Source organism: Lotus japonicus, chromosome 1 (genome assembly GCF_012489685.1).
Source record: "Lotus japonicus ecotype B-129 chromosome 1, LjGifu_v1.2".
Lineage (NCBI taxonomy): Eukaryota > Viridiplantae > Streptophyta > Magnoliopsida > Fabales > Fabaceae > Lotus > Lotus japonicus.
The window spans coordinates 45,976,690-46,004,353 of NC_080041.1; the positions used below are offsets into that span (position 1 = coordinate 45,976,690).

The 27,664-nt window shown below is 37.5% G+C and overlaps 2 protein-coding genes across 5 annotated transcripts; both read left to right on the forward strand.

Moving 5' to 3' along the window:
• The first annotated feature begins 516 nt into the window (after positions 1-516).
• On the forward strand, positions 517-27,038 carry LOC130732945 (uncharacterized). Of its 4 annotated transcripts, XR_009017276.1 has the most exons (28): positions 518-831; positions 960-1,679; positions 1,928-2,036; positions 2,148-2,245; positions 3,530-3,682; positions 17,114-17,182; positions 17,403-17,525; positions 17,620-17,769; positions 17,891-18,022; positions 18,099-18,178; positions 18,288-18,382; positions 18,497-18,564; positions 18,722-18,823; positions 18,922-18,995; positions 19,601-19,708; positions 19,895-19,970; positions 21,244-21,380; positions 21,488-21,647; positions 21,723-21,902; positions 22,037-22,153; positions 22,294-22,449; positions 23,157-23,324; positions 23,419-23,531; positions 24,838-24,961; positions 25,140-25,235; positions 25,396-25,458; positions 25,546-25,653; positions 26,734-27,038. XR_009017276.1 is itself a non-coding variant. In XM_057584997.1 (27 exons), the coding sequence occupies exons 1-27, from the start codon at positions 670-672 to the stop codon at positions 25,567-25,569; spliced, it is 3,657 nt and encodes a 1,218-aa protein (XP_057440980.1). In that variant the 5' UTR covers positions 518-669; the 3' UTR covers positions 25,570-25,942. The 4 variants fall into 4 exon arrangements, 3 of the variants coding, with proteins under 3 accessions (XP_057441140.1, XP_057440980.1, XP_057441075.1); XM_057584997.1 differs by lacking the exon at positions 26,734-27,038 and having other exon boundaries at positions 25,546-25,942; XM_057585092.1 differs by lacking the exons at positions 17,891-18,022; positions 26,734-27,038 and having other exon boundaries at positions 18,051-18,178; positions 25,546-25,942.
• Positions 6,144-7,640, forward strand: LOC130733115 (uncharacterized). Its single transcript, XM_057585227.1, has 2 exons — positions 6,144-6,676; positions 6,868-7,640. Exons 1-2 carry the CDS (start codon positions 6,599-6,601, stop codon positions 7,300-7,302), a joined length of 513 nt encoding a protein of 170 aa, XP_057441210.1. The 5' UTR covers positions 6,144-6,598; the 3' UTR covers positions 7,303-7,640.
• Positions 27,039-27,664: the final 626 nt, after the last annotated feature.

Here is a 27,664-nt window from a genome sequence, read left to right on the forward strand (position 1 = left end):
TGTGCTGCTTTTTCCAAATTGCCATTTAACAAACCACTGCCAGAATTAAAACAATGCGTGTTTTTATTTTCAATAAACAGTGCGTGTTTTAAATCATTAAAAATGCATACACTTATACATTTTAATTCATATTACATAAAAATATCATGTAAATCCATAAAGATTTATATTTTCCGATGTAAAAAAAAATCCATAAAGATTTAAGATTTACATTATGTATTTAAAAAAGATTTAAGATTTATATTATTAATAAGAATTTTTTTTATTAAGCAGCACATGAAATGATAGGGCTAAAATAAGTTTTTAAATTTTTTTGATTTTGTGTGTTTGATATTTGTGATATTTTGTCATGGTATTATGAATTTTTTATTTTTTTAATGTCAATCGAGTTAAACGGTTCAACCAGTGACCCAATTGTCAAACCAGTGATACATTGACCAATGCCCTGACCGAGTCGATCTTTGGGTCGAGTTTGATAACATCGAGTATAAATGAGTAAGGGTGAGATAGAAGCGAAATAAAGTTATGAAAGAATCAAAAAACTCTTTAAAAAAAATGAACAAAATTGGAGGGAGTGGTGTGTAAGTCTGCCGGTTTGTTCCGCAGAGGAAACCGCAATCAATAGAAGAGAGGGAACCAAATTCCCATGAAGTTCAAGAGACAACAGCAATGGCAGAGAACAACGAGAAAGAAATCCAAATCCGAACCCTAACTGGTGAATCCACTACTCTTCACATCACTCCCTCCGCCACCGTCCAACACCTCAAGCTCCTCCTCAACCACTCATTCTCACCCGCCACAAACTCCCCAAATTTCCACCTCTTTTTCAAGGCAAGCACACTCACACACTCTTTCAATTTCACTATCCATTCACTCACACACTATTCGAATTTCGCGATGCGAAGCAATGGCATTTTGCTATGAATGCGAGGTACTCACGCATTGCTTGTCTGTTTCAGGGTGAAAAATTGCGATTGCAGGCAAAGATTGGTTCTTACCCAATTCAACTAGGCGAGTTTCTCGTCCTGGTTCCCTTTTCCAAGAAGGATTCAACTTCAACCGGGACGCAAAACCCGGACCCGGTTCTCGATTCTTCAAATGTTGCTAACAGCGCCTCTGGTTCAACCTCTAACCTTGCTGATTCCACATGGTCTAATATCATGGAGGATTTGTCGCATTTGCGTGATGGCACCGCTGAATGTGGCGATAACAGTGCATCTAATTCAGAGTTTGGAGCATTTGCTTCTGAACCAAGTAAAGGGGGTTTAGGTTTAGGTTTAGGTTTAGGTCAGGAGAAGCAGATTGAGCTTCCTTATCATCTCATACTGAACACGCTGGATTGTACTTGCGTTTTCAGTGAGCATAATTGCGAGGTTTTTTCGAAGGTTTTGGAGTCTGTGAACTGTTTATCTGACCTGCCTCTGGGACACTGCAAGCTGTTGAGAAAAGCACGTTTGGAGGGAGCTTTTGTCAAGGGTGGTGTTACATGCTTGTGTCCACCATGGTTGAAGACAGTAGTAAAGGCGTTTGCTTTCATAAACATTTTCTCCGCGTTTCTTCATTTGCAGCGTCGAAACATTACTGCATTTTTACTGGAAGAGGCACTTAATCAGGTTGCCAAGTTTGGAGTCAAACTTGGTCTTCATGACGTGAAGCATCTTTCCCTTCTTTGTCCTAATGTAAATTCACTGATTTTATCTCCTTTTAATTTTTTTTTTGTGAAGCTTTAATTTTCTAATTTAGAATGTGTATGATATGGTCTGGTATGCCTGTTATAAACTAATGAACAATATTGTTTGTACCATGAAATTATTGTTGTTCCCGATTATTGAAAGCCTTCTTTTTTATTATCATGAAGTGTGGAAGGGTGAAGCATTTCGGCATATTGCATTTTCCTGCTCTAATTTGTAGATTGAATTGTTTGCAGCTAGTGTGTTTTGTGGATGAAGTAGAGAAGGCAAGTTTTGGTGATGTCATTGTTGTAGTTAACCATTCAACCAGTGATAAAGATCAAGTTGAAGATAATCCTAGTGGAGGTATATATCTATACATCAAAGATGTATGCTGTTATGTGGTTCTAAACTGAGTTAAATTCTTTTTCATGGAGATAAATTTTTCTATTTTTCTTGGAATGCCTTGTTCAATAGCTCGCAAGTGGTTGTCTGCTTCAAAGATTGTCAGTACATTGAAGAGAAGGGACAGTTCTTTCCGAAAATATCTAGGGTGGGCTTTTGAGCAGATGCCGGTATGCTTTCTTAACAATAATAACCATGAATGAAGCATTGCAATTGCAGCCCATATATGTTTGCTTCAAATTTGCATTTGGCCTTATCGTAATAAATGCATATTTACAATTGAACTGAACTTGAGTATAGTTCAATATACGAGTAAGTCTGATTGAACAAATCATATCCAGTACACCCACAAGATTGATACTCCACTTAATAGTATGAAATTATTGTTTAATGTGCATTTTAAGATGACGAGATGTGACTTACAACTATCCTTAACTTTTTCTTTATAAATTATGTGGATATTCTTCTCAACTTTTGGTCAGAATAACCATTGCAATGTGGCTAAAGAACAAGTCTTTCTTTATTTTGTTCGAATAAGAAAAGTTTTAGATCCCACGGAGAAAGTTAAGCTAAATAATTATTTTTACAGTTTTCACCAGCAAGGATTGGCTTCAGTGCTTCACATAGTTGGCTTTAGGATAGTATTAGTATGGTGATTAATTCATAAAACAAGTCATTAGGTGTGCTAACAGCTTTTTTGCTAGCGGAGCTGACAGTTAAAGATATTAGACAGCAAATCAAGCAATAGAATGTGGAAAGATGACTTGAGGGGTACTCATTTCTAAAGTCTTCTCAAATATTAAATTGTAATATCAAGGCTAAATACAAGTCCACTAGGATTATCTATACAGGTTTTTAAGCATTTCATGAACCTAGCCCTATATTTCAAAGCTCAAATAATCTTATGTCTTAACCTCATTAAAGCTCACATGCTAATCATCTCACCACTTATTGCTTAGAAAAGCACTTCAAAGTTGAAAGATAACATACTGTAGTTAAAAACATAAAACATAACATTAAATAAACAGCTTTTGTTAAGGTCCCCACATTCACTAGAGATGTGACCAATATTATCCTTATATAGGGTACAGCAATCCCCACTCCCCTAATCTAGATTTTGGGGTATAGTTAGGCCTAACTGAAATTCTAAGATGATATGAAATCCTATCTAGATCAGTTCGTTGGGCCACCCATACATGGGACACCCACATAAGTCCATTCATGCCAACTCCACGCTCCAGATGTCCATCTTGGGCGTGAGGGGCGAGTTAAGGTCTCACATTCACTAGCGATATAGTCAAAATAGTCCCTATATTTGGTAGAACAATCCTCACCCCTAAGCTAGCTTTTAGGCTAGAGTTAGGCCTAGCCCAAATTCTACAAACTCCTGCATCAGGAATGATGTGTCCGTAATATTTCTGATGTTGAATAATGTGTATTGAATCTATTTGCAGTTTGAATTTGGAGATGAGATGGCAGTTGGAACTACCTTGGAAGAAATGCTTGCAGCAATTAAAGACCATAGTTTTGTTGGAAAAGAAAACAAATCAAAACGTGTAAAGAGAAGCTCAACTACTAAAAAACCTGACAACCACATTGGATGTCATGTATGTATCCGTCTAGCTGACATTTATTCTTAACTTTTAGTCTTCTGCATTCGTTCAAAATTTATCACATGCTAGCATGAAGATAGAAAGCATTAGAGGTTCATATTCTATTACCATAATTCAATTGTTTGATTGCAAATAACTTTGTTAATTTGCGGCTAATGCTATTGAAGTGGAGTTCATTTTCGCTTTTTACCTCTTGATCAAGGGTTCTATATTATGAATATGACTAGTGACAACTCCCTAGCCAACCCAACATAATATGGCTGGTATTGAAGTTTAGACTTTAGAGAATCGGAAAAATGTGATTGTATTGATCAGAATGAATAATTAATTACATGTAAATCAATATATAGATGCAATGGCTCAGGTTCAAGAATAAATAAACTAACTCTCTCTTACTCTAATTCTAACTCTAACTCTAACTTTGACAACTGTGTAGCTAACTCTAAGTGTGCCAAACCTACAACTAATATAGGTGTCCTATAATATCAAGACTATGCCACACAGTACACTCAATACCAAGGGTAAAGTTTTAAAATGTTAACCTCTTTTGTTCATATATGTGTCTTATATATTAGTGAAATTCTAATAGATATTAGGTTTTATGTTTAAAGAGATGGTTGTAACTTGTGAGAAATTATTGCATGTAGGAATATGATGATGGGCCTGTTTGATTATCGTCTTATAAAACAGTTTGGTTTTAATTTTTTAAAAATAAAATGAGGAAAACCTGTTTGATAGGAACTGTTTTGAAAAACTGATCTTAAAAGCTGTTCTTATTTTTAGTTTTTAAAACTTAAATCCCTGTTAAGGTCCCACATTGACTAGAGATATGACTTGTTAAATCTTTATATAGAATAGAGAAATTCTCATCTATGAGCTAGGTTTTGGGTAGAGTTACGCATAACCCAAATTCTAAGATTGTATCAGAGCCTATCCTAAATATGTTTAATGGGTCACCCACAAATGTCTAGTCCTGCAAACATTACGCTCCAAATGTCCAACTCTGGGCATGAGGTGGCTCGTTAGGGTCCCACATTGACTAGAGATATGAGTAAATAAATATTTATATAGGGTAGCACAATCCTCACTTTTGGTACAAGTAGTGTTCCTCCACCTGATACTCAATCTCTACCTCTATATCCTCTGGTGTCTTCAGGTCCTCCTTATAATCTTGACCTCCCTATAGCTTCACGTAAAGGTAAACACACTTGTACTTTCCCCATCTCTTATGTCACTTTCAATAATACAAGTTACTTTCAATTTCAGTTTTCGAAATCTCTTATTTTCACATGGAGCAATCACCTTGGTTTTTTGCTCAGGGGGAGTGTGCCAAAGTGTGTCGACTAAAGAAATCATTGTATGGCCTAAAACAATCACCTAGGTTCTGGTTCGGAAGATTCAGTGGTATTGTTATGGAATGTAGCTTACGAAGAAGCGAGAGTGATCACACTGTGTTTTAAAAGTAAACTAATAAAGGATGCATTTTTTTTATGGTTGTTTATGTTGATATTGTGATTACAGGTAGTGATAGTAAAGGAATTGGCAACATGAAGATTTTCCTACAGACTAAATTTTAGACTAAAGCTCTTGAAAATCTCAAATATTTTTTGGACATTCAAGTTATGAACTCTAAGAATGAGACTCTATATCGCAAAGGAAGTATGTTTTGGATTTTCTGGGTGAGACTGGCGCTGTGTGACCCCAATGGAACTAGGTAGGAGGCTTACAACAGAAGGGGTTCCTTTCTCTGACCCACAAAAATATAGAAGATTGGTGGGTATGCTGAATTACTTGACTGTCAGACCAGATTCTGCTTTCCCAGTGTGTTGTAAGTCAGTTTATGTCCTCCTAGGCAGACACACATTGGGAAGCATTAATTCGCATTGTTAAGTATTTGAAGAAAGCCCCAGGGAGAGGTATCATATATAGGGATCATGGACATATGTGAGTGGAGGCATTTTTAGATGTTGGTTGGGCAGGATCTCCTTCGGATATAAAATCCACCACTGCCTATCATGTATTTTGGGAGGTAATAATTTCTGGAATAGCAAGAAACAAAATGTGGTGGAACGATCAAGTGCAGAAGCTGAATATCGGGCTATGGCTCAAACTACCTGTGAACTTGTGTGGGTAGGAGTGTAGGACAAATCTTGAGTGAGATGGGAATTGAGAGCATATCGCCAATGAAACTTTGGTGTGATAATCAGGCTGCCTTAGTGCCTTACATATCTCATCTAATCCAACTTTTCATGAAAGAATCATATTGATGTGGATTGCCATTTTATCCGTGAGAAGCTTCAACAGAACCTTATATCCACTTCTTATGTTAGGACAGATGATCAACTTGCAGATGTCTTTACAAAGGCTTTAAATAGGGCACGTAGTGATTTTATCTGCAAGAAGCTAGTCATGATTAATATCTATGCTCTAGCTTGAGGGGGAGTGTTAGCGATAAGGATTATGTTAAGAGTTAGGGTTAGACGTAGAGCCTATGAGCCAAACCCATTTGTAATTTAAGTTCGTACTTTGTACTACACGTTGTACTACTCTTAACCAAATATTATATATTGAGGGAGGCTGGACCTAGCAGTGAATCCCATTACAATGTCCCTTTCTCTCTCTCTCTCTCTCTCTCTCTCTCTCTCTTAGTTCTTTTCTCTGTTTACAACCATGATGCATCAATTCGCTACTATAGAGTACCAAATTATGCTGGAAATTGGCACTCTTCACAAAATCAAAGGCCTTCTTATTGACCACCTCCTCCAAAATTTGTTCCAATCAATTCTGGATATCAGCATTCACATCCACCTTCTACTGCACACCATCAGCCACAGGCCTACCTTACTACACCTGATTCCAATGCCTCTCAGGAATGGTTCATTAATTTTGGCGCTACTCATCATGTAACTCATGATGCTGCCAAACTATTGGAGAGTGTTCCTCTCACCGATTCAACTTAGAATCAAGTCTACACGGGTAATGGTCAAGGTCTGTTAATAGTTAATACATTATGTAGGTTCTAATTTCTTTCACCACCCTATTATTGTCAGGCATCCTTTACTCTTAACAATCTACTTGTTCCATCTATTACTAAGAATTTAGTTAGTGTTAGCAAGTTTGCTAGACACAATTCAATTTTCTTTGAATTTCGTCCTGATTTCTGTCTTGTGAAATCTCAGGACAATTCTGAAGTGTTACTTCGTGGTACTCTTGGCTCTGATGGCTTATATTCCTTTCGCTCTTTGCTACGAAACAATGGCTCTTCTCACGTGACCAGGGATGCATCTTTCCCGTTAGTTCATTGTACCTCTGTCAATAGTTTGCGTACTCATAATAAAGATTTCCTATTATCTAGTTCTTCTAGTTATACAATTTGGCACTGTAGACTAGGACATCCTCACTTTGAGGCATTAAAGACAGCTCTTAATCATTGTAAAATTTCATTACCTGATAAAATGTCCTCTGATTTCTGTTCTGCTTGTTGTTTGGGTAAGCACATCGTCTTCCTTCACACACTTCTACTTCTACTTATACTAAACCTCATGAATTACTGTTCTGCGGTTTGTGTGGACTTGCTCCAATGCAGTCATCCTCTGGTTATAACTACATATTAACATGTCTAGATGCTTTTTATCATTACACTTGGGTCGTTCCTTTAAAAACAAAGTCTGATACCTATCAAGCCCTTGTTAATTTAAAAAATAGCAGAATTACTACTTAAGACTAAGCTAAAGTCAATTCAAACTGACTGGGGTGGAGAGTTGAGGCCACTGTCTAAATACTTCTTTGACTTAGGAATCATTCATACAATTATTTGTTCACATTCTAATCACCAAAATGGTTTAGTTGAGCGTAAACATTGTCACTTAGTTGAAGCTGGACTTACTCTTGCTCATGCTCAATTACCGATGAAATATTGGGACCATGATTTTCTCACTACTGTTTCCCTTATGAACAGGCTGCCAACCCTTGTTCTTGAGCATAAGTCACCCTTTCAAGTCCTTTATAATAAGATTCCTGACTACAAGCTTCTCAAGGTGTTTGGTGCGTGAATCCAACTTGTCAGTGGAGGAGCCTTGCATGTAGTGGCGGATGGTTGTCGGACCAATGGGGGTTTTGCCGATCTGTGGACGGCGAAGGCAGCGGAGGGGTCCTTGGTATCTGTAAGGAGAAAAGATTAAGAGAGAGAGAAAGAGATATTGTAATGGGATACACTGCAAGGTGCAACCTCCCTCATATATATAATACTAGGTTAAGAGTAGTACAACATGTAGCACAAAATACATATGGGCCTGACCCATAGCCTCTACATCTAACCCTAACTCTTAACATAATTCTTAATGCTAACACTCCCCCTCAAGCTGGAGCATAGATATTAATCATGCCTAGCTTGTTACAAATAAAATCATTATGGACCTCATTCAAAGCCTTTGTAAACACATCTGCAAGTTGATCACTCGTTCTAATATAAGAAGTGGATATAAGGTTTTGTTGAAGCTTCTCACGGATAAAATGACAATCCACCTCAATATGTTTAGTTCTTTCATGAAAAACTGGATTTGATGAGATATGTAAGGCAGCCTCATTATCACACTATAGTTTCATTGGAGATATGCTCTCAATTCCCATCTCACTCAAGATTTGTCCTACCCACATAAGTTTACCAGTAGTTTATGCCATAGCACGATATTCAGCTTCTGCACTAGACCGTGCCACCACATTTTGCTTCTTGCTTTTCCAAGAAATTAAATTACCTCCCCAAAATACACAATAGCCAATGGTGGATTTTCTATCCATAGGAGATCCTGCCCAATCAGCATCTGAAAATGCCTCCACTCGCATATGTCCATGATCCCTGTATACGATACTTCTTCCTGGAGCTTTCTTTAGATACTTGACAATGCGAATCAATGCTTCCCAATGTGCGTCTATCGGGGAGGACATAAACTGACTTACAACACTCACTGGAAAGCAATATTTGGCCTGGTAACTTTCAAGTAATTCAACTTACCCACCAATCTTCTCTATTGTTGTGGGTCAGAGAAAGGAACTCCTTCTGATGTAAGTTTCATTCCTAGTTCCATTGGGGTCTCACATGGATTAGATTCCATAAGACCGGTCTCAGCTAGCAAATTCAAAACATGCTTCCTCTGAGATATCATAATCCCATTCTTCGAGTACATAACTTCAATGCCAAAAAATATTTCAGAATTCCAAGATCCTTGGTCTGAAATTTCATCTGAAGGGGGTGACTGGTGTATGCCATAGTCACCCCCATTTTTTCAAAATCCTTAAGAACCATGGTAAAATATATTTAATAGCCCCTGTAGTCTGTAGAAATAAGTTGAAGTTGGAAGGACCGTTGTTAACGTTAGAAGGCCAAATATTATTATTTATTTTTTTGGTCGAGAAGGCCCAATATTAGAGTTTGTCATATGTTGAGTCATTTTGTGTAATTAGCCCAATGAGTTTAGTGTTTACTTTACTTCCTTTTTTTGTTTTGGTCAAAACTTACTGTTTTGCATATCAGAGCATTCATGTGTCTTTTTATTTTTTAAATAAAATCTATTTTCTCATTCAAATCCGTTTTGACTAGTAAATGAGTTGGAGAAACTTATAAGATTTTGGAAAAAACGATTGTTAATGATAAATTAAGGAGAAGATAAAATATTGTAAGTATTATTATATCTATAATGCGATGTCTACTTAAATCTATAAAATGATTTAATAAATATTTATGTAAAAAACGCATCCAACCGTCACCACAGACCCATAGCGTATATTATACATATGAAAATTTAGATATTTTTACGAGCTTGTCTAAATAACTCTAAGTAATTATGGGGTAAAATCACTCTAATTTTATATGAACCCGTAATATTTAAACATATCTTTTAGCAATTTCAACTCATGAGACGTGTCAAAATATTATTGAACCACATAAAACTATGATGATTTTACCTTATATTTACTTAGAGTGGTTTACCACAAATGTGTTTCATTTGAAGGAGAGGCATTTGAGGATGTAATTGCAAGTGGATGTCTGTACAATGTGTTTTATCTGTTTTGTCCTCTTGGTGGTGAACTCTTGATTTTTAAGCTATGTACTCTTTTTCCTTCTCTAGCTTTTTCCCAAGGGGGTTTTCCTAGGAAGGTTTTAATGAGCCATATCCTTAATTGTCTTGCTACCAAGGGGCTTGTTAAGTGTATTTTTGTGTTTGTTGTTTTTAGCTTTTGCTATTTTTCTTCTCTTTGTATTGGGTTGAAGTACCCCTTGTGCTTCAGTTCAATATATATCTTGGCTTATCAAAAAAAAAAAAAAACTTAGAGTGGTTTAGACTATTTTTTTACTAGTTTATATTCTTTAGTCTTAGTCCCCCCAGCACAAAGATCCTAGCTCCGCCCCTGTCTGGAGCGGGTTTGGGCTTCTCAAAAGAGGACTGCATGACTCGAGAGAAGACATCAATGAGAGTATCCACCTGCTTGCTCGACAAAATTTGAGATCGGACCATGTCATACTCCTGATCAAGGCCAGATAACCAAGTCAATGCTATCAATTTCTTCTGTTGATCTAGCATATCCTCTTTTGTCTTGCAAGATAGGAGAGTTGTTAGTTCCTCAGTATATTTCTTGAACTCCAGAAAATAATCCATCAACTTACGTTTATCCTGTTTCGGACGAAATCTCTGCTGCAACAGAGCATAGATGCGATTCAAATTATTAGCTTTCCCCAAAAATAAATTGAAGAAACACCCATAACTCCTTCACTGTTTGACAATGAGTAATGACAGATTGTATCCTCTTATCAACAGAATTCACCAATAACGCCAAAATGCGTTTATCATCCTTCTTCCGTTTCGCCGCTGTCGGTGCGTTTGTAGGACAAGTCCCCGTCAAATGCTCATCCTTTCCCATTCCTCCAAGGCTGACCTCCACCAAATACTTCCACTCCACATAATTCTCACCATCCCCATCAAGCTTGATGTTGGTGAGTTTGGACTAAGTAGTCATAAACTCAGTGATTGGGGTCTTGCCTTCACCCTTAGTCTTCGAGTTGTCTTCAGCCATAACTCAGAGCAATCACCAACAAGATATAATAAACTCAATACCCAGCGAATAAAATGAACGCTGGTTACAAACAAAAACGCATGTTCCACCTTTAGAGCACACCGAAACACACCGTTGCATCTCGAAACGACACCAAATCACCACTGACGACTGTGAAAATCACTGGGCTTTTCTCAGACAGCAAACACGCCATGCTCTGTCCCTGAGATGTACGTTATCTGGCTCCGAAACAGCACCTTCGCGATTGCTCGCATAAACCACGATTTCAGCATTCTGCCGATTTCTTCAAGATCTGGCCGCCAAATTTTTGTTCCTACCCCCGAGCAACCTTGGTCAGCCCTTTCTGAAGTGGCTGGGAGGAAAAAAAAAACGCTTTTTTATACGGAATATTTTTTTTTTGTTTACAGGGTAGCAGCTGACCTAGGCAGGTTGAGGACCTAGGCTCTTGATACCTTGTAAGGAGAAAAGATTAAGAGAGAGACTGAGATATTGTAATGGGATACACTGCAAGGTGCAGCCTCCCTCATATATATAATACTAGGTTAAGAGTAGTATAAAATGTAGTACAAAGTACATATGGGCCTGGCCCATAGACTCTACATATAATCCTAACTCTTAACATAATCCTTAATGCTAACAATATCAAATGGGGGTTGGCTGTGGCTGTGGTTGCCGCAAAATGACGACAGAGGTTTAAAAAATTACCGGGATCTATTGGAAATAAGGACACGACAATGGGTAAGACAAGAAAGCGTGTTAAAATCTCTAAGATATGTAACTGAATTTCATTATTGAAAAGCTGAAGATTACAATGAGTGATCTCAGTATTTATAGAGGATACAAGACTTGCTAAGCAAGCTATCAACTCTAACAGAATCAGTTATGTGACAGCTGTAATGACAGCTCACATGACAGCTGTAATGACAGCTCACCCTAACAGAATATAACTAACTCAGAAATACTAACAATAACTAACTCTTTAATCAGAGTAATGTGTACTCTACTCTAATAGGCCCCCTCAAACTCAAGGTGGGTGAGAAATGGATTTCTCAATCACATTGAGTTTGTCACGAAGAGTTTCAAATCGAAGAGGCGAAAGAGCCTTAGTAAAGAGATCTGCCAGCTGATCAACTGAAGGAATATGATGCACAAAAAGAGACTTGTTGAGAACTTTTTCCCTCACAAAGAAGATGTCAAGCGTCATGTGTTTGGTGCGGGTGTGTAGAACTGGATTATGGGTCAAAGCCACTGCACCCATGTTGTCACAAAAGATTTTAGGAGGAGAAAAAGGAATCTGCAACTCCTGCAAAAGGGACTGAACCCACAGCAACTCAGCAGAAGTGTTAGCCAGGCTTCTGTATTCTGCTTCAGTACTAGAACGAGCCACCAAGGTCTGCTTCTTGGAGCTCCAAGACACTAGATTAGGACCAAAGAAAACACATGATCCTGAGGTAGACCTTCTGTCATCAGGATCTGATGCCCAATCAGCATCACAAAATGCCACTAGAGAAACAGGAGAATGTAGAGAGCAAGGCTTAAGATGCAGCCCATGATGAAGAGTACCCTTAAGGTACCTTAATATTCTCTTAACAGCCTTCCAATGATCTTCCAATGGCTGACTAAGAAATTGACAAACTTTGTTCACAGCAAAGCTTATCTCAGGTCTGGTCAAGGTAGCATATTGAAGTGCTCCTACAATGGATCTGTAAAGGGTAGGATCAGCAAAGTAATCAGCGCCATATTTGCTTAATTTTACACCACCAACCATAGGAGTAGAGATCCCCTTGGCTTCCCCCATATCTGCCCTCTCAAGAAGATCTGTGATGTACTTTGTTTGTGTCAACAATAAGGACCTGTCCTGAAGATGATGCACCTGAACACCAAGGAAATAATCCAGCTGCCCTAACTGTTTTAAAGAAAACTCAGAGTTGAGATTCTCAACCACTTTCTGCACAAGAGGCAAAGAGTTGCCTGTAATGATAATATCATCTACATAGACTAGGATGTAGATGCAGCAAGTTGCATTATGGAAAGTGAACAAAGAAGGGTCACATCTACTAGGTTTGAAGCCATACTTCACAAGAGCTGACTTTAACCTTTCAAACCAGGCTCGAGGAGCCTGTTTGAGGCCATAGAGAGCTTTGTTGAGCTTGCACACTAGTGTCTTATCTGCACTCTGAAAACCAGAAGGTTGGGTCATGTACACCTCCTCTTGAAGTGCACCATTGAGAAAGGCATTATTGACATCAAGTTGATGAATATGCCAACGTTTAGTGATTGCAAGGGAGAGAATCAGCCTAATAGTAATAGGTTTAACAACAAGTGAGAATGTCTCAGAGTAATCAAAACCCTTCACTTGATGATAACCTTTGGCTACAAGCCTTGCTTTATATCTATTAATAGAGCCATCTGCATTCTCTTTGACTCTAAAAACCCATTTGCATCCTATTGGTGTCCTATCTTTAGGTAGAGAAACTAATGTCCAGGTATCATTAGCTAATAATGCATCATATTCAGCCTGCATGGCAGCCACCCACTTAGGATCTTTGAGTGCTTGCTTGGCTGTTGTAGGTTCTGCCTGAGTGAGAAGCAAGGTTGGATACAATCTGGGCATGACAATGCCAGATTTTGCCCTTGTCTGCATAGGATGAATGTTCCCAACTGGAGGGGAAGGCTCAGCAGAAGAAGAAGGAGCTGAAACTGTGCCAGAAGCTGCAGGAGAAGCTTGGACCTGCTCTGGAGCAGAAACTTGTGCTGGAGAGATAGGTCCTGAAGAAGATCCTGAGTCTGAACTGGAGATTGTTGGTGGAGCAGCAACTGGAAGAGGAACAATAGGTATTGTTGACAAAATTCCACTATCTGAGAAGTCAGAATCAGTAGATGCAAACATGGCAGGATAAGGAAACCTCACTTCATCAAAAATCACATCTCTAGAGATAAAAATTCTGCCATCATTGTCCATGCATTTGTACCCTTGATGAGAGGAAGAATATCCAATAAACACACACTCCTTAGACCTCAAGGAGAGCTTGTTGTGAGTGTAAGGTCTTAGATGAGGGTAACATGCACAGCCAAACACTTTTAGAATCTTATAATCAGGGAGAGTCTTAAACAACTTGGAATAAGGACTCTCATTGCCCAAGACCACAGTAGGAAGCCTATTAATTAGGAAAACAGCAGCTAAGAAGGCATGATCCCAGTATTGGGATGGCATGTTAGCATAAGCCAGCAAAGATAAACCAGTTTCTATGATATGTCTATGCTTCCTTTCAACACTACCATTTTGATGGTGTGTGTAAGGACAAGTGAGCCTATGGACAATGCCAAGTTTGGTAAAATGAGGGGTGAGAGGTTTAAACTCAGTACCATTATCTGTTTGGACAGATTTGAGTTTCAAGCTAAACTTTAATTCAACCATGGCTTGAAACTGAAGGAAGACAGAATAAGTTTCAGATTTTTGTCTTAGGGGAAAAATCCAAGTGAACCTAGAATAAGCATCCACACATGTCAAAAAATAAGAATATCCACATGAAGAAACAGTAGAAGCAGGACCCCATAAATCAGCAAAGACAAGTTCTAGAGGTGCAGTATAAACAGTATGAGAAGAAGAAGAAGGTAATTTGTGAGACTTTGCCAAACAACAAGCTGAACATACTGAAAACTTTGCTTTATTAGGTACTGGTATTTTACAAACAGATAAAGCAGAATGCAAAGCCTCATGATGAGGATGACCTAGCCTATTGTGCCACAAGGCATAAGAAGTAGTATTTACATCAGAGGTAGTATTATGAGTAGAAATACTAGGACTAGGTACATCAGAAATAGGTAAAGAAGCAGTATTAACAGAGGAAACAGCAACTGGAACTGGAACAGAAGAAGCTTTAACAGGACTGGCTGAAGGAAAGGTTGGAGTATGCATCCCCTCAAAGATATATAGACCATCTGGACCAACTGTACCCCTGAGTAGAACCCTAGAAGTTGCCTGAGATTTCACAACACAATAGGATGAGTGAAATTCAAAATAGACATTATTATCCTTGGCAAATTTACTAACACTGACTAGATTCTTTGTGATATTAGGAACTAAAAGAAGATCACTAAGAGTGAGTGTAGTGTTTTTGTGATAAGGAGAAGGAAAAGAAGCTGAACCAATAGAGTGGATTGGCAAACCTTGTCCATTCCCCATTAGGATGTGATCATTACCAGTGAGAGATACACTATCAGAAATCACAGATGCATCATTGGTAACATGATGTGTAGCTCCAGAGTCAGGAAACCAGGAGCTCAGATTTGCTGCAGCAGTAGAAGTAGTAGGGCCAGTAAGCATGGCCTGTGGAGCTCTTGCTGGAGGATTTGCAGGCCTGGGATTGCCACCAGGGAATTGTGCAGGTGTAGGATGCCACTGTGCACCACCATAAGGAGAATGACCAAAGGACTGAGCAAAATTGCTCATGTTCATGCCTGAATTTTGAGGATACTGGCCAAACATCATGCCAGGAAGATGTCCAAACTGAGAATTACCAAACTGAGTAGGATTTCCAAATTGTGGAACACCATAGAAAGGTGAGAATCCAAAGTGTGGTAGCATTTGTGGATGCATAGGCATAGGCATGCCATAACCAGAAGATTGCATGCCAAACGAGCCACTAGATCCCGATGAACCTCGATGATAGCAAATGCTAGCATCATGTCCAAACTTGTAACAGATCTGACATTGAACACCACTGCGATTACCATTTCTTCCACCACGAGAGTTTCGACCACCAGATCTACCACCATAGCCACCGCGAGAGCGAGAATCATCATATCCACCACGATTATCAAAAGAGCGATCATCGTAAGAGTTGTTGACAGCACTAGAAGCATAGTTAGCTTCTGAGGATGTAGTCGATTGTGTAGAGACAGTTGATGCTGGCGCTGGAGACGACGGCGCTGGAGTCGATGGCGGTGGCGCGGCTTGAGCGAGAAGTGCTGACGGAGGATTTGCACTCATCTGACGAGTGCGAGAACGCTCAAGTCGCGCTTCATGCGCGATAACCATGGATTCAACATGCGAGATCGAGCACAGAGCATCGCGATTATAGATGACGGTCATGAGATGACTGTAATCTTCGGGAAGGCCATCGAAAATAGCCTCAAGGTGCTCGCGATAGGTAACTGGATCTCCGATGGAGACAAGCGCGTTCACGATGGACTTGATGCGCTTGAGAAATTCCGACGAAGTCTTCGAGCCCTTGGTTATCGATCGCAACTCTGAACGTAGTTGCGTAGATTGAGCGAGCGACTGTGCTTGAAAGAAATCAAGCACCGCTTCCCAAATTTGCCAAGACTGAGTGCAATTCACCACGGTAGGAAGCACTGATGGCGAAAGAGACGAGAGAAGCCATGTAAACAGTGCAGAATCTTGTTGCTCCCAGGTTTGATATGCAGGATTTTCCACTGCATTCACGCGATCATCCTCACTGAGCCAGCGAGGGGGAATCTCGGGATGAGCAAGAAAGCTCTGCAACCTGTGCGTGCGCACGATGCCTTCAACGTGCTGCTTCCATGAAAGGAAGTTAGAATCATCAAGCTTCAAGATTAGCTTGTGAACCAGAGAGGAAGAACTCAATTGCGGTTGAGCAACCGCAAGCGGAACTGGAGGTGGAACCTGAGTTGCAGCAACTCCAGTTGCAGTAGCAGAAGCTTCATCAGCCATGGTGATGAAGAAGAAGAAAACCGAAAAAAAAAAAAAAATCAGAGAGAAAGATCCCTAGGATCGTTCAGAGCTCTTGATACCATGTTAAAATCTCTAAGATATGTAACTGAATTTCATTATTGAAAAGCTGAAGATTACAATGAGTGATCTCAGTATTTATAGAGGATACAAGACTTGCTAAGCAAGCTATCAACTCTAACAGAATCAGTTATGTGACAGCTGTAATGACAGCTCACATGACAGCTGTAATGACAGCTCACTCTAACAGAATATAACTAACTCAGAAATACTAACAATAACTAACTCTTTAATCAGAGTAATGTGTACTCTACTCTAATAAAGCGTGTATATGAAACACGATTTCTGAAAAAAAAAAATTCACACCGATGGACAGCGGGTATGTCGTGAATCATGAATTATGATTGCCTCTTTCAAACAATTATTTTTTTCTTTCAGAAAACAAGTTTTCAATTTTGTTTTTATAAAAATAGTTTCTAAATTCAAGAAACTGAGAAGGGAATAAGAAAGCACCTAATATATTGATTTTGGTTCAATTAAATCAGCTCTACCTTTTAGCTTCTGTTATTTGCGTTGCTCAACCTGCACTACTGCAACCCATGAATTTCCGTATTCTACTATTCTCATTCTTGGCTTGGCAGGACACTAAATCATTACTGGCTGTGGACATGGTTGAACATCTTAAGAAAGGAATTGGATCTGAAGGACAGGTATTTTCTATTTTATTTTAATTATCTTTCTGGTCTTTTAGAAGTATAAACATGAAATCTTTAGCAAAACATGATATGCTTGTTCTGCCACCAATAGTGTACTGTGAAATAGACAGCCAATAATCTTCATAGTAAAGCTTGATATTCTTTTTTCACTTTTATGTGTCAATGCGTGTCTTAATATGCTCCGGGCTACATTATGACTGTTGAGTTTATGCAGATTGTGTACATTGAAGACATATGTGCTAGAAAAGCCACTTTCAGCGAGATCCCAACTGAACTTTCAGAGAAAATGAGATCTGCACTGAAAAGCATTGGAATTTCCAAATTGTATAGTCACCAGGTACAAATTGAGTATGGGCAAATGGTGTCTTGTAGTTGTAGCTAATAGTTTCTCACTCTAAGAATCAATATGTTCTGCTGCTTGGTTTACTTAGGCAGACGCTATACAAGCCTCCCTTCATGGGAAGAATGTTGTTGTAGCTACAATGACATCTAGCGGCAAATCTCTTTGCTACAATCTGCCAGTTCTAGAAGAGTTGTTGAAGAATTCATCATCATGTGCTTTGTATATATTTCCAACAAAGGTTTGTTTCTATCAGACATTTTAAGTTCTTGGTGATAATCATATCGATCTCTCTCCCTCCCCCCTTCTCTCTCATGTGGGGGGTGTTGTAATTAGATAACTAAAATATTTCATGCATGCAGGCATTAGCTCAAGATCAACTAAGAGCTTTGTTATACATGACAAAAGGATTTGATGTTGACTTAAATATTGGTATATATGATGGTGACACGTCTCATAGTGAGAGGACATGGTTACGTAGTAACTCTAGACTGGTAATCTAATAACTAAATTTTCCTTTAGATCGGACAGATTCTGGTGAAACGTGCTTCATTTCATATTATACTGCAGTTGATCACAAATCCAGATATGTTACACATATCAATCTTGCCCCACCATCGGCAATTTAGTCGGGTTTTATCAAATCTGAGGTATTTATACTGGAATTTTAAGCAAAGTATCAAACCATATTGCCTTGGTATTTATATGGATTATTAATGGACTGTTATTCTGAGAGGTTTACTGTCTTTAACCAATTAGGTTTGTGGTCATTGATGAAACTCATACGTACAAGGGAGCATTTGGAAGTCATACTGCCCTTATATTAAGAAGGCTAAGGAGACTCTGTTCACATGGTTTGTGGAGCTTCACGAAACGTCGCATATATATATATGTATATATATTTTATTTTATTTTTTCTTTTAAAAATCGTAAATGGAAATGTGAACACAATTTGCTTCCACGTGCAGTATATGGAGCCGTTCCTTCTTTTGTTTTTTCTACTGCGACTTCAGCAAATCCTCTTGAGCATTCTATGGTAAATTATATACTTTCTAACATAATTTTTAGTCACATATGTAAAGTATGCATGCATGATATTGTCTTTTCTATGTTAGGATGAAAAGGTTGTTTGTTAATCTTCTATGAGTTGCTATACCACTACCCTGATTGAACCATGAAATTTCCATGTCCAGGAACTTGCAAATTTACCAACCCTGGAGCTATTTCAGAACGATGGCAGTCCATCTGCCAGGAAACTTTTCATCCTTTGGAATCCTATTCTTCGTCCAAAAGATGTGAGTTGAAATTCTTTTTGTGAAGTTATATATAGCTCTTATTCTGTTAACTGAAGACATATTTGTACTACCTTAATGCTATTGCTACCCTACTGCAGATCTTGAAGAAAGCTCAGTTTGCAATTGGTAATAATGAGTTGGCAGATGAAAGTGCTAATTTTGTTCGTTCAAGGTGATAATCCCTGTATTTATGGACTTCAATACTATAAAACTTTGGAACTATTGACTTTGATGTATGCAGCCTTGTTTTAACCTGGATACCTTAATTAATAAAAGAGCACAGTTTCAGCTTGAGCAATGTGTGTTACTTTACTGACCAATTTTTCTAAAAGCTTAAGCTGTTATTAGATGGAGGCTTCCATGTCACAAGAGCCCTTTACTCTAATACCATGTTAAGGATCAACATCTCTAATAGCTTAAGCTGTTAGGACGAAGCCTAAGAATAGCTTTATATCAGACAATGTATAAAGGACAATGAAGAGGAAGGGGTCTTCAAGACCAAGCCTCTTTCTGACTTTCAAACCAGTTTCTTCATTTTAGAGTAGCTTACAATGAAAGATCCTTATATTTTACTATGCCCTCCATATTAGATTTAGTACATGCCTACGAATCAACTTTAACATGTAATATAGATTATTAAAAAAAACGTAATATGTGTAAATATTGATTGGTGAACATTGAATGTGTTTAAGAATTGTACACATTTATCCTCAGGGTTTACAGTTTTCTGGAGTATCTTTAGTTTTAATGCTTTATGCCCTGTTATTTTTTTTGCAGCCCAATTGTGGATGTTTCACGCCTTTTTGCAGAAATGGTTCAGCATGGCCTTCGCTGCATTGCATTTTGTAAATCACGGAAACTTTGTGAGCTTGTTTTATGCTATACGTACGTCAAATCAATTTCTTGCACTTGTCTAGTTCAGTACTAGTAGAATCGATATTGCAATAGATTTGTTTGTTTTTCTGAGATTTTGTTTTTATTATCTGATGTCCATTTTGGAATTCAAGTTTATGGCTATTTAGTTGTTAAAAGGAAAGATGCTCATGCAATTGATTCGCTGTAAATTGACAGACGCGAAATTCTTCACGACACAGCCCCGCATCTAGTGGATTCCATATGTGCATATCGTGGTGGCTACATTGCAGAGGTGAATTTTACTTCTCTCTCTTTCTGGGTTTATAAATAAGCATTTAATATGTGCATTTGTGCATCCATGCTTGCCTGTGCACACATAATCTTTCTTCCGGTCTACAAACATTATGATGTGCATTGTCATGTTCATTTAACTTATTTACTGGTGAACTGCTAAGTGCCATTTGCCGAAGTAAAATGCTATTTCCCCCAGGGATAAGCATAAGATGCTCTGATTTCATCCAAGTGAAGTCCTTTATGTGGTCATTTCCTTTTTGGACTTTTGCCTTATAATATTCCTTTTCATATCTTATACCTGGCTTTAATATTTATCTCATGGTAAGCTGGGATAAATAGAAACATATATGTGAATTGTGAAGTCTGTTAGGGACTTGGTATAAATGCTCTTTAATGAGATTCTTTAGCCATCCATTGAAACAATACAACATATAGAATTTTCATGCGCTCTGAAACCTAGAGATCTATTGTTGTTCTTAAGTTGCTGCGTGTCCTCTGTGCTACCCCTTCTTTGGCACATTTATGTAAAAAAATTATTCAATATAGAAATACTGTAAAAAATTATGTACATTTGTAATTCTATTCATTACTGATATTATTGACATGGGCTTGATCCATGCAAGTGAGTTTTCCTAGTTAGGTACGTCTTGGTTGATATATATATATATATATCTGAGTATGGTTTTAAGCCCTTTTACTCAGTATATTGTTATAATCTTTCTTTGTTAGATTATTCCATTTATTTTAAAGTTTCTTGTAATCTGATACTTGGCAGTTGTCATTGTTATCAGATTTTATGTTTACCCTTGGTTGAATCTTTTTGTGTATTTAGTAATTGTTAGAACCCAGCCAAGAAGAAGATAGAAACTATGATATTGTGGAATATGAACCCTAATTCCTAAATAAGAATTAGAGAGAATGTACAAATTAAGTTGCAGAGCATTCGAGAGGCTCTGCTCTCTCCCAAGTCCCAATTTCCTAAATGATCCCAAAAGATACCTAAACTCTTCTAGCAATCCCTTATTTATAGGCTATAAGCCCACTAACACTAAGCCCACTAACAATAAGCCCACTCTAATTCTAGGTCTCTATCAGTAATGAAGCTCTGTAGCAAGAAATTAATCTCCACATGCATTGGATTCTTCTTTTGACCATTTCTCATTTAATCCATTAGTAGTGTTCATGCTTTTCTTTTGTTTGATTATTGGGATGATCCATTTTGGTTATTTTATGGTTCTCTGAGACTTCATATTGGTCCTTCACGTTGGCAGGAAAGAAGAAAGATAGAGAGTGCATTTTTTGGTGGTAAAATTTGTGGTGTTGCTGCAACTAATGCTCTTGAGTTGGGCATTGATGTTGGGGAAATTGATGTCACTCTGCATCTAGGATTTCCTGGTAGTATTGCAAGGTAGCTTTGATGCTTTGATGTCTGTCCATATTAAACCTTTTCAACTGCTTGTTTTTGGAGTTGTCGGATTTCCTTTTTATTTTTCTTTAAATCTTTTGTTCTCTTAGCTTGTGGCAACAAGCTGGAAGAGGTGGGAGGAGAGATAGACCATCCCTTGCTGTCTATGTTGCATTCGGTGGGCCACTTGATCAATACTTCATGAAAAATCCTAAGAAACTTTTTGAGAGACCGATTGAATGCTGTCATATTGATTCCAGAAACAAGCAGGTTCTTAACTTTTTGATTACTTACATAGTTTTAACAAATATAGGGATTATTCTAATTATGGCAGACTTCATTCAGGTTCTTGAGCAACATATGGCCTGTGCAGCTCTTGAACACCCTCTGAATGTGCATTATGATGAGAAGTACTTTGGCTCTTGCTTAGAAAGTGTTTTGATTTCTCTAAAAGCGAGAGGATACTTGAGATTTGATCTGTCATCGGTTCCTTCTTCTAGAATATGGCACTACATTGGTCCAGAGGTATATATGTGATCAAATTAAGTTCTTGTCTGTCTGGTCTAGTTGAATAATTTATTATTGAGCTCTAAGAAATATTTGAAGATTATAAGATTAGTATTTTTTCTTGTTTTTTCACTGTACTTATTAAATTCCAGAAATCACCTTCACAAGCAGTCAATATCCGTGCAATAGAAACGGTAAGATACAGTGTCATAGATCAGAAAAAGAATGAAGTCCTTGAAGAGGTAGAGGAAAGCAAGGCTTTCTTTCAGGTAGTGACTTCTACCTACTGAATACTGATACACGTGGAAAAGGAATTTTCTACCATTCAAATATGAAAAGAATACTGTCTTATGTTTTCTATTACTACCTCATAAAGTATATTCATGTTTTACACTTTTACTTGACTCAGGTATATGAAGGCGCTGTGTACATGTGCCAGGGGAAAACCTATTTGGTTGAAAAATTAGATCTATCTAACAAAACTGCTTTTTGCAAAGAGGCTGATCTGAAGTATTATACGAAGACACGGGATTATACTGATATTCATGTCATTGGGGGTAATATTGTATGTCATCTCCAATTTGATAGAGTTCCTTTGGATTATCTTTTAAACTGATAGCATGTAACTGTTAGAAACTGTTTTCTGATGATCTGTTGAAGTTATAGGGTCTTAGATACGGAAAGATAGAAAAGGGAGAATAAGGACTATATTATGGTATTATATATGATATAATAGAAAAAGCACTAATTCTTTTTTTATACCAATTCTGGACTTCTAATCCTAATTAATGACAAAAAACATTTAAACTCCTAAACCTTATTAAATAAGGAAAAAACTCGTGATATATAAAGAAATATGGAAACTAATCCAAAGATATACATTAAGATACTCAGATACTTGGATAATATGAAGATAGTGAAATGCTAGTAACACTCTCTTTCTAACACTCTTTTTGATTGGTCAAAATCCATGTAGGGTCCACTAAGTTATATGGGGCCCACTCCCAATTTGGTGGGACCTACAGGGATTGTAACCAATTAAAGGGGGGTGTTAGAAAGAGTGTTACTAGCACTCCTCTATCAAGATATTATTAGATATTTTTGATATAACCTAACATTACCTCTAAGGTTGAGCTTACTAGTATCAGTATACTATATCATCCTTAAATTCAGTGAAATGCCACCATTTACATCAAATTTTAAAAGATGGATCTGATGGATAATGCAAGTGATGTTCAGGTCTTTAAAAACTCATTTCCCTGCGATTCTCAGGCTTATCCAGTAAAAGTTTCCACTAACATGCTTCCAAAAACAAATGCTCGAGCTCATGTATGCAAAGTAACTACTACTTGGTTTGGATTTTATCGCATTTGGAGAGGAAGCAATCAAATCTTTGATACTGTTGACCTAGCTCTTCCTCAATATTCATACGAGTCGCAGGTGAATTTGAGCATTTTTAGAATTTTTCTCTCTTTTAATTATCCTTCTCTGGCTCCTGTGTCTTAACGTCAATATGTTATTTGCTTCTCAATAGGCAGTTTGGATTCCAGTGCCACAGTCAATAAAAGAAGCAGTAGTCAAGCAAAATTATGATTTCCGTGGAGGTTTGCATGCTGCTTCACATGCTGTTTTACACGTAGTGCCTTTGTAAGTTTCTTATAAATATTAGTTTTTAAGTTTTGGCATCAGCATGATATACAGAAGCCTTATTTCTTCTATCTATGATGTGGAGATTGTTTGGAGTTAGTACATGCTAATCATTTTGTAATTATTTTAGCTTAAGTATCTTCCATTTTGTGTTTTGTCATTTTCGTTCAGACCCCTTAACATTAATTGTTGATATTGATAATACTAATATCATTCTAAGAATAAGCTCCATCTAACCGCCTGGTAACACCCCTTAATTACACTCTGCTCATCTTTTTTTTCATAAATTATACTGATCTCCCCTTGTTTTTAATTTTTCACCTGTATGTAAGCCTATAGGGAGGATTTATGCATAGGAATAATTTTAAAATTGTCTTACAAACATGGGAGGTTAGTACGATTTCCAAAAGTGGAGAGGTGGGTGTAGTTGGAGGAACATTCAAGATTTTGAAGTCACTATTGTTATTAATTATTAGCATGATTAGTATTGAAGCAGAAAACTATGTAGTTATTTTAAAAGCTTCCTAGAACACTTCCAATGTTTAGAGATCCGCATGTAAAAATTATACAACTGTTAAGATTAAGAGTTCTTTGGGTTTTTTTTTTTTTTGATGAGCAAGAGTTCTTTGGTACGAATGTTACTTCTCAATTCATTCAAGCAAGATGTCGATTGGTCATGAACTATCTTGTTGGCACGCGAAAGATGAACTACATGTGGCTCTGAAATTGCTTAATTGTCAAATGAGTATTCAGATGCTTCCCTTTGGTGTGTTTATGCGTATGTTTAAAGGAAGGAATTCTGCTGTGGATGTCTCCTCTTTGAGATGTTAGTGAAGTTTAGGGTATATTTAATTTGAGGAAACATATTCTGTTTTTATTGACATGTTCTTACTTTATTGCTTTTTTCCAAATATATAATATTTAAAACATAAAACAATAAAACACTTCTCATCCTCTGTCCTATAGAACCTCTGAAAACAAGAGACAAATTGAAAATAACACTTTAGTAATTAATAAAAAGTTTAAAACTGGAAATGGAATAGGAAATATTTTCTTTCACCATTCAAGCCCAATAAATCAATCTTTTTCCTGTACATTGGACGTTGTATTGGCCAAAGATAAGAAGTAAAACTTTACTTGTCTAGCAGAGTCCACTACATTCTATTTTCTAAATGGTTGGTCATTTAGACTAACTGACTAAGAAATGAAAACCTGTTCCTCTCTCTAGTTTACAATCTTGATTTTTTTTTTCACGTATAATTCTTATTAACTTCATGTCTATATATTATGATACTTTTGGTTGCAGACATATAACATGCAACATGTCTGACTTGTCTCCTGAGTGTCCAAATCCCCACGATAGCCGATATTACCCTGAAAGAATTCTAATATATGATCAACATCCTGGAGGGTCTGGAATTTCAGTTCAGGTAAATAACATGAGACGTTTATCAGTTTAGACGTTTTTTGCGTACTTTTTTGTTTTCATCAATACTTAAGTGATGCTTTTGTTTTTTCTGTTTTCGATGTTAAATTAAACGGTGGTAACATACTGGTTGTTTCTGGAATAAAAAATTTCCCTTCATAATTTTTGGGATTGTTTTATAGGTTCAACCCTATTTCACGAAGTTCCTAGCAGCTGCGCTAGAAGTTCTCACATCTTGCTGCTGCTCAGCGGAAGTAGGTTGCCCTAGTTGTATTCAGGTCTGGATCAAACATCTTTTTTTAAGATATAAAAGTAGTTTCATAAAAAAAATTATATTTTTTATTTGAACTTCTAGGTTTTGGAGTGTATTTATGTGTATATATTGCATCAAATGTTGGCAGACAGTTTTCAATTTCATAAAGCTTTTGTATATTGCAGAGCTTTGCATGCCATGAGTATAACGAGGTTTTACACAAGGATGCAGCCATTATGATCATCAAGGTGGTGACTTATTTTGATCCTTATGATTTTCTGTGGATAATAGCATTTCCACTTTCACTTTGATAACCATTGATGTTGTCCTTTCAGGGGATTTTGGATGCAGAGAGCTAGTACCTCAAAGTATGTGCTGGCTATTTTGAAGTCTATTTAGGGAGAAAGCTCTCATTAAGTTTTTATTTAAGGGGAGCGGTAAAGGTATCCACTCCTAAATTTTATTGAGTTAAAATGACAACAATTTCTTAAATTGCGGTTGTGGTTAGGTCACAATTCTTGATTGACAAAAAATTGTAGACAAATATGGTTGATGGAGCTGCAATTGTGGTTGCAATATAGTCGTGGAGACTAAAAAATGTTTTTTTTTTTTTGAAATGTAAAAAATGTTAATATTGCTACCGTAGCAGCTGTTGTGAATTGTAGTTTAAAACCATGGTTACGATTATTGCGATACATTTTCAATTAAATCATGGGTTGAAACTCTTTTACACTTCATAGCTTAATTGCATTTTTAGTCCCGTAGATTGGACTATCTACTATTGTAGTCCCTTTGTTTTTTAGGTAATTAAAGTTCTTTATGATGAATTACAGATATGAATTCATTTTTAGAGTTTATGATGAATTACATATGTAAATTCATTTTCAGATTTTTTTTTTTAACATTGCACCCTTCAGGGATTTATCCCTGGATCTCCTAACCTCAACCCACATGTCCCCAAACTCTTACCACTTGAGCTCGGGACTCATTTTTAGAGTTCAAGAGTATGAATTTAAAAATAAAAATTAATAAAATCTGAGGAAGGTGTGCTCCACCGACCACTTTTCTGGCCTTGGAGGAATAGTGCGGTGTTAGATGACTCAGCTTGGCCTCTCTCTTTTGTTAGGCGTGCTATTGCTTTTGCCAGGATTTGGATCCGGTAGGCGGTAGCAATGATTAAGCAGCGATTACATGCATCACTAAAGACAAAAGCACAATGTTAGCCTAACATTTAACAACCATTTGTTGAAGAGTAATATGTCTATTGTATTTATTAAAGTACTCATCGCTAACAATAATTTGTATGGGCCAAACATACATCTTTAGCAAGATGGCGAAGCGTGGTGACATGCACTGCATCTTTGCATTATGTGGTGTTTTGGCTTGTGTTTTGTGTGCAGGGTGTGACATGGTTCGTGAGTGTGGATTATTCATGAGTGTTTTGGCTTGCACTCTGTCTACTTGGCTTATAATCATGTTTATGTCTTAGTTGTTATGTATCTCACACTTGCACCTATCTTTAGATTTTGATCCACAGGAGCTCGATGCCAGTTTTCCCGTGGAGACGATGGTCGCTGATTTCCTCGTGCCTGAGGGCTGGTGTGTGGACGGGAACACAAGTGTATGTACCTTTATAGGGATGTCCACCTTCTGGTACTGCCATCTAGGCTCTGCTGACCCGAGATATCCAACCTCTTATCCTCGTTCTTTCACTTTTCACATGCCCGCCACAACCTAGGCTTTTGTATGATGTTCACGTTTTTAACATTGTTTCTGTAGTGTTAATCAATATTCTGATCGAATAACCTACCTTTCTTTTCCTCTTTCACATGATTTTGATTTAGAAGACAATGACTCTTAGAATTATGGTGATCACTAACAGATAAGAATTGCATATTAGCTGCATACATGATCTTGGGCCTTATCCTACCCTGAGAGTGTAACTTGTGCCAACATGAGCGGTTGCCTGCTGAGGGTGAACCTCTTGCAGCAGAACCAGGAACCACGAACATGACATTTGACTCCCTTAATCCCCAAAACCTACCAAGTCCTAAACAAAGTCATCCATGATGTGACCGCATTGTTCCTAGAACCATTTTACTACGCTGGTGCTGACGAGGTAATCCTAGGTTGTTGGAAAAATGCTCTAACAATTCAGAATTATCTATCAAATGGAGAAACTCTCAACCAAGTTCTTGAGAGACCATCATTCGCTAGTGAGTGGCTCCCGCATTTAGTCTGAAAGTGATTTTCTCCTCATTGTCCGAGGACATTGGTATTTTGTCGTACCCGAAATATATATCCAAGAAAAATTGGGTATGGTACTAGAACGAGTTTTCGATCAAGGAATCGATGTCTGGTAGAGGAAATTAATAGTTTGGTAAGGCTTTATTTAGATTCGTGTATTCTACTACATGCTCCACATTCCACTTGACTTCTTTACTAGGAACACAT

Excerpts from the sequence above, each read along its gene's own strand:
- LOC130732945 (XM_057584997.1), top strand. The coding sequence starts at position 670 with ATGGCAGAGAACAACGAGAAAGAAATCCAAATCCGAACCCTAACTGGT. Across the intron at positions 18,824-18,921 it reads CTATTCTTCGTCCAAAAGAT|ATCTTGAAGAAAGCTCAGTT; the intron begins GTGAGTTGAAAT and ends ACCCTACTGCAG. Across the intron at positions 19,709-19,894 it reads GAGCTTGTTTTATGCTATAC|ACGCGAAATTCTTCACGACA; the intron begins GTACGTCAAATC and ends GTAAATTGACAG.
- LOC130733115 (XM_057585227.1), top strand. The coding sequence starts at position 6,599 with ATGATGCTGCCAAACTATTGGAGAGTGTTCCTCTCACCGATTCAACTT. Across the intron at positions 6,677-6,867 it reads CTACACGGGTAATGGTCAAG|GACAATTCTGAAGTGTTACT; the intron begins GTCTGTTAATAG and ends GTGAAATCTCAG.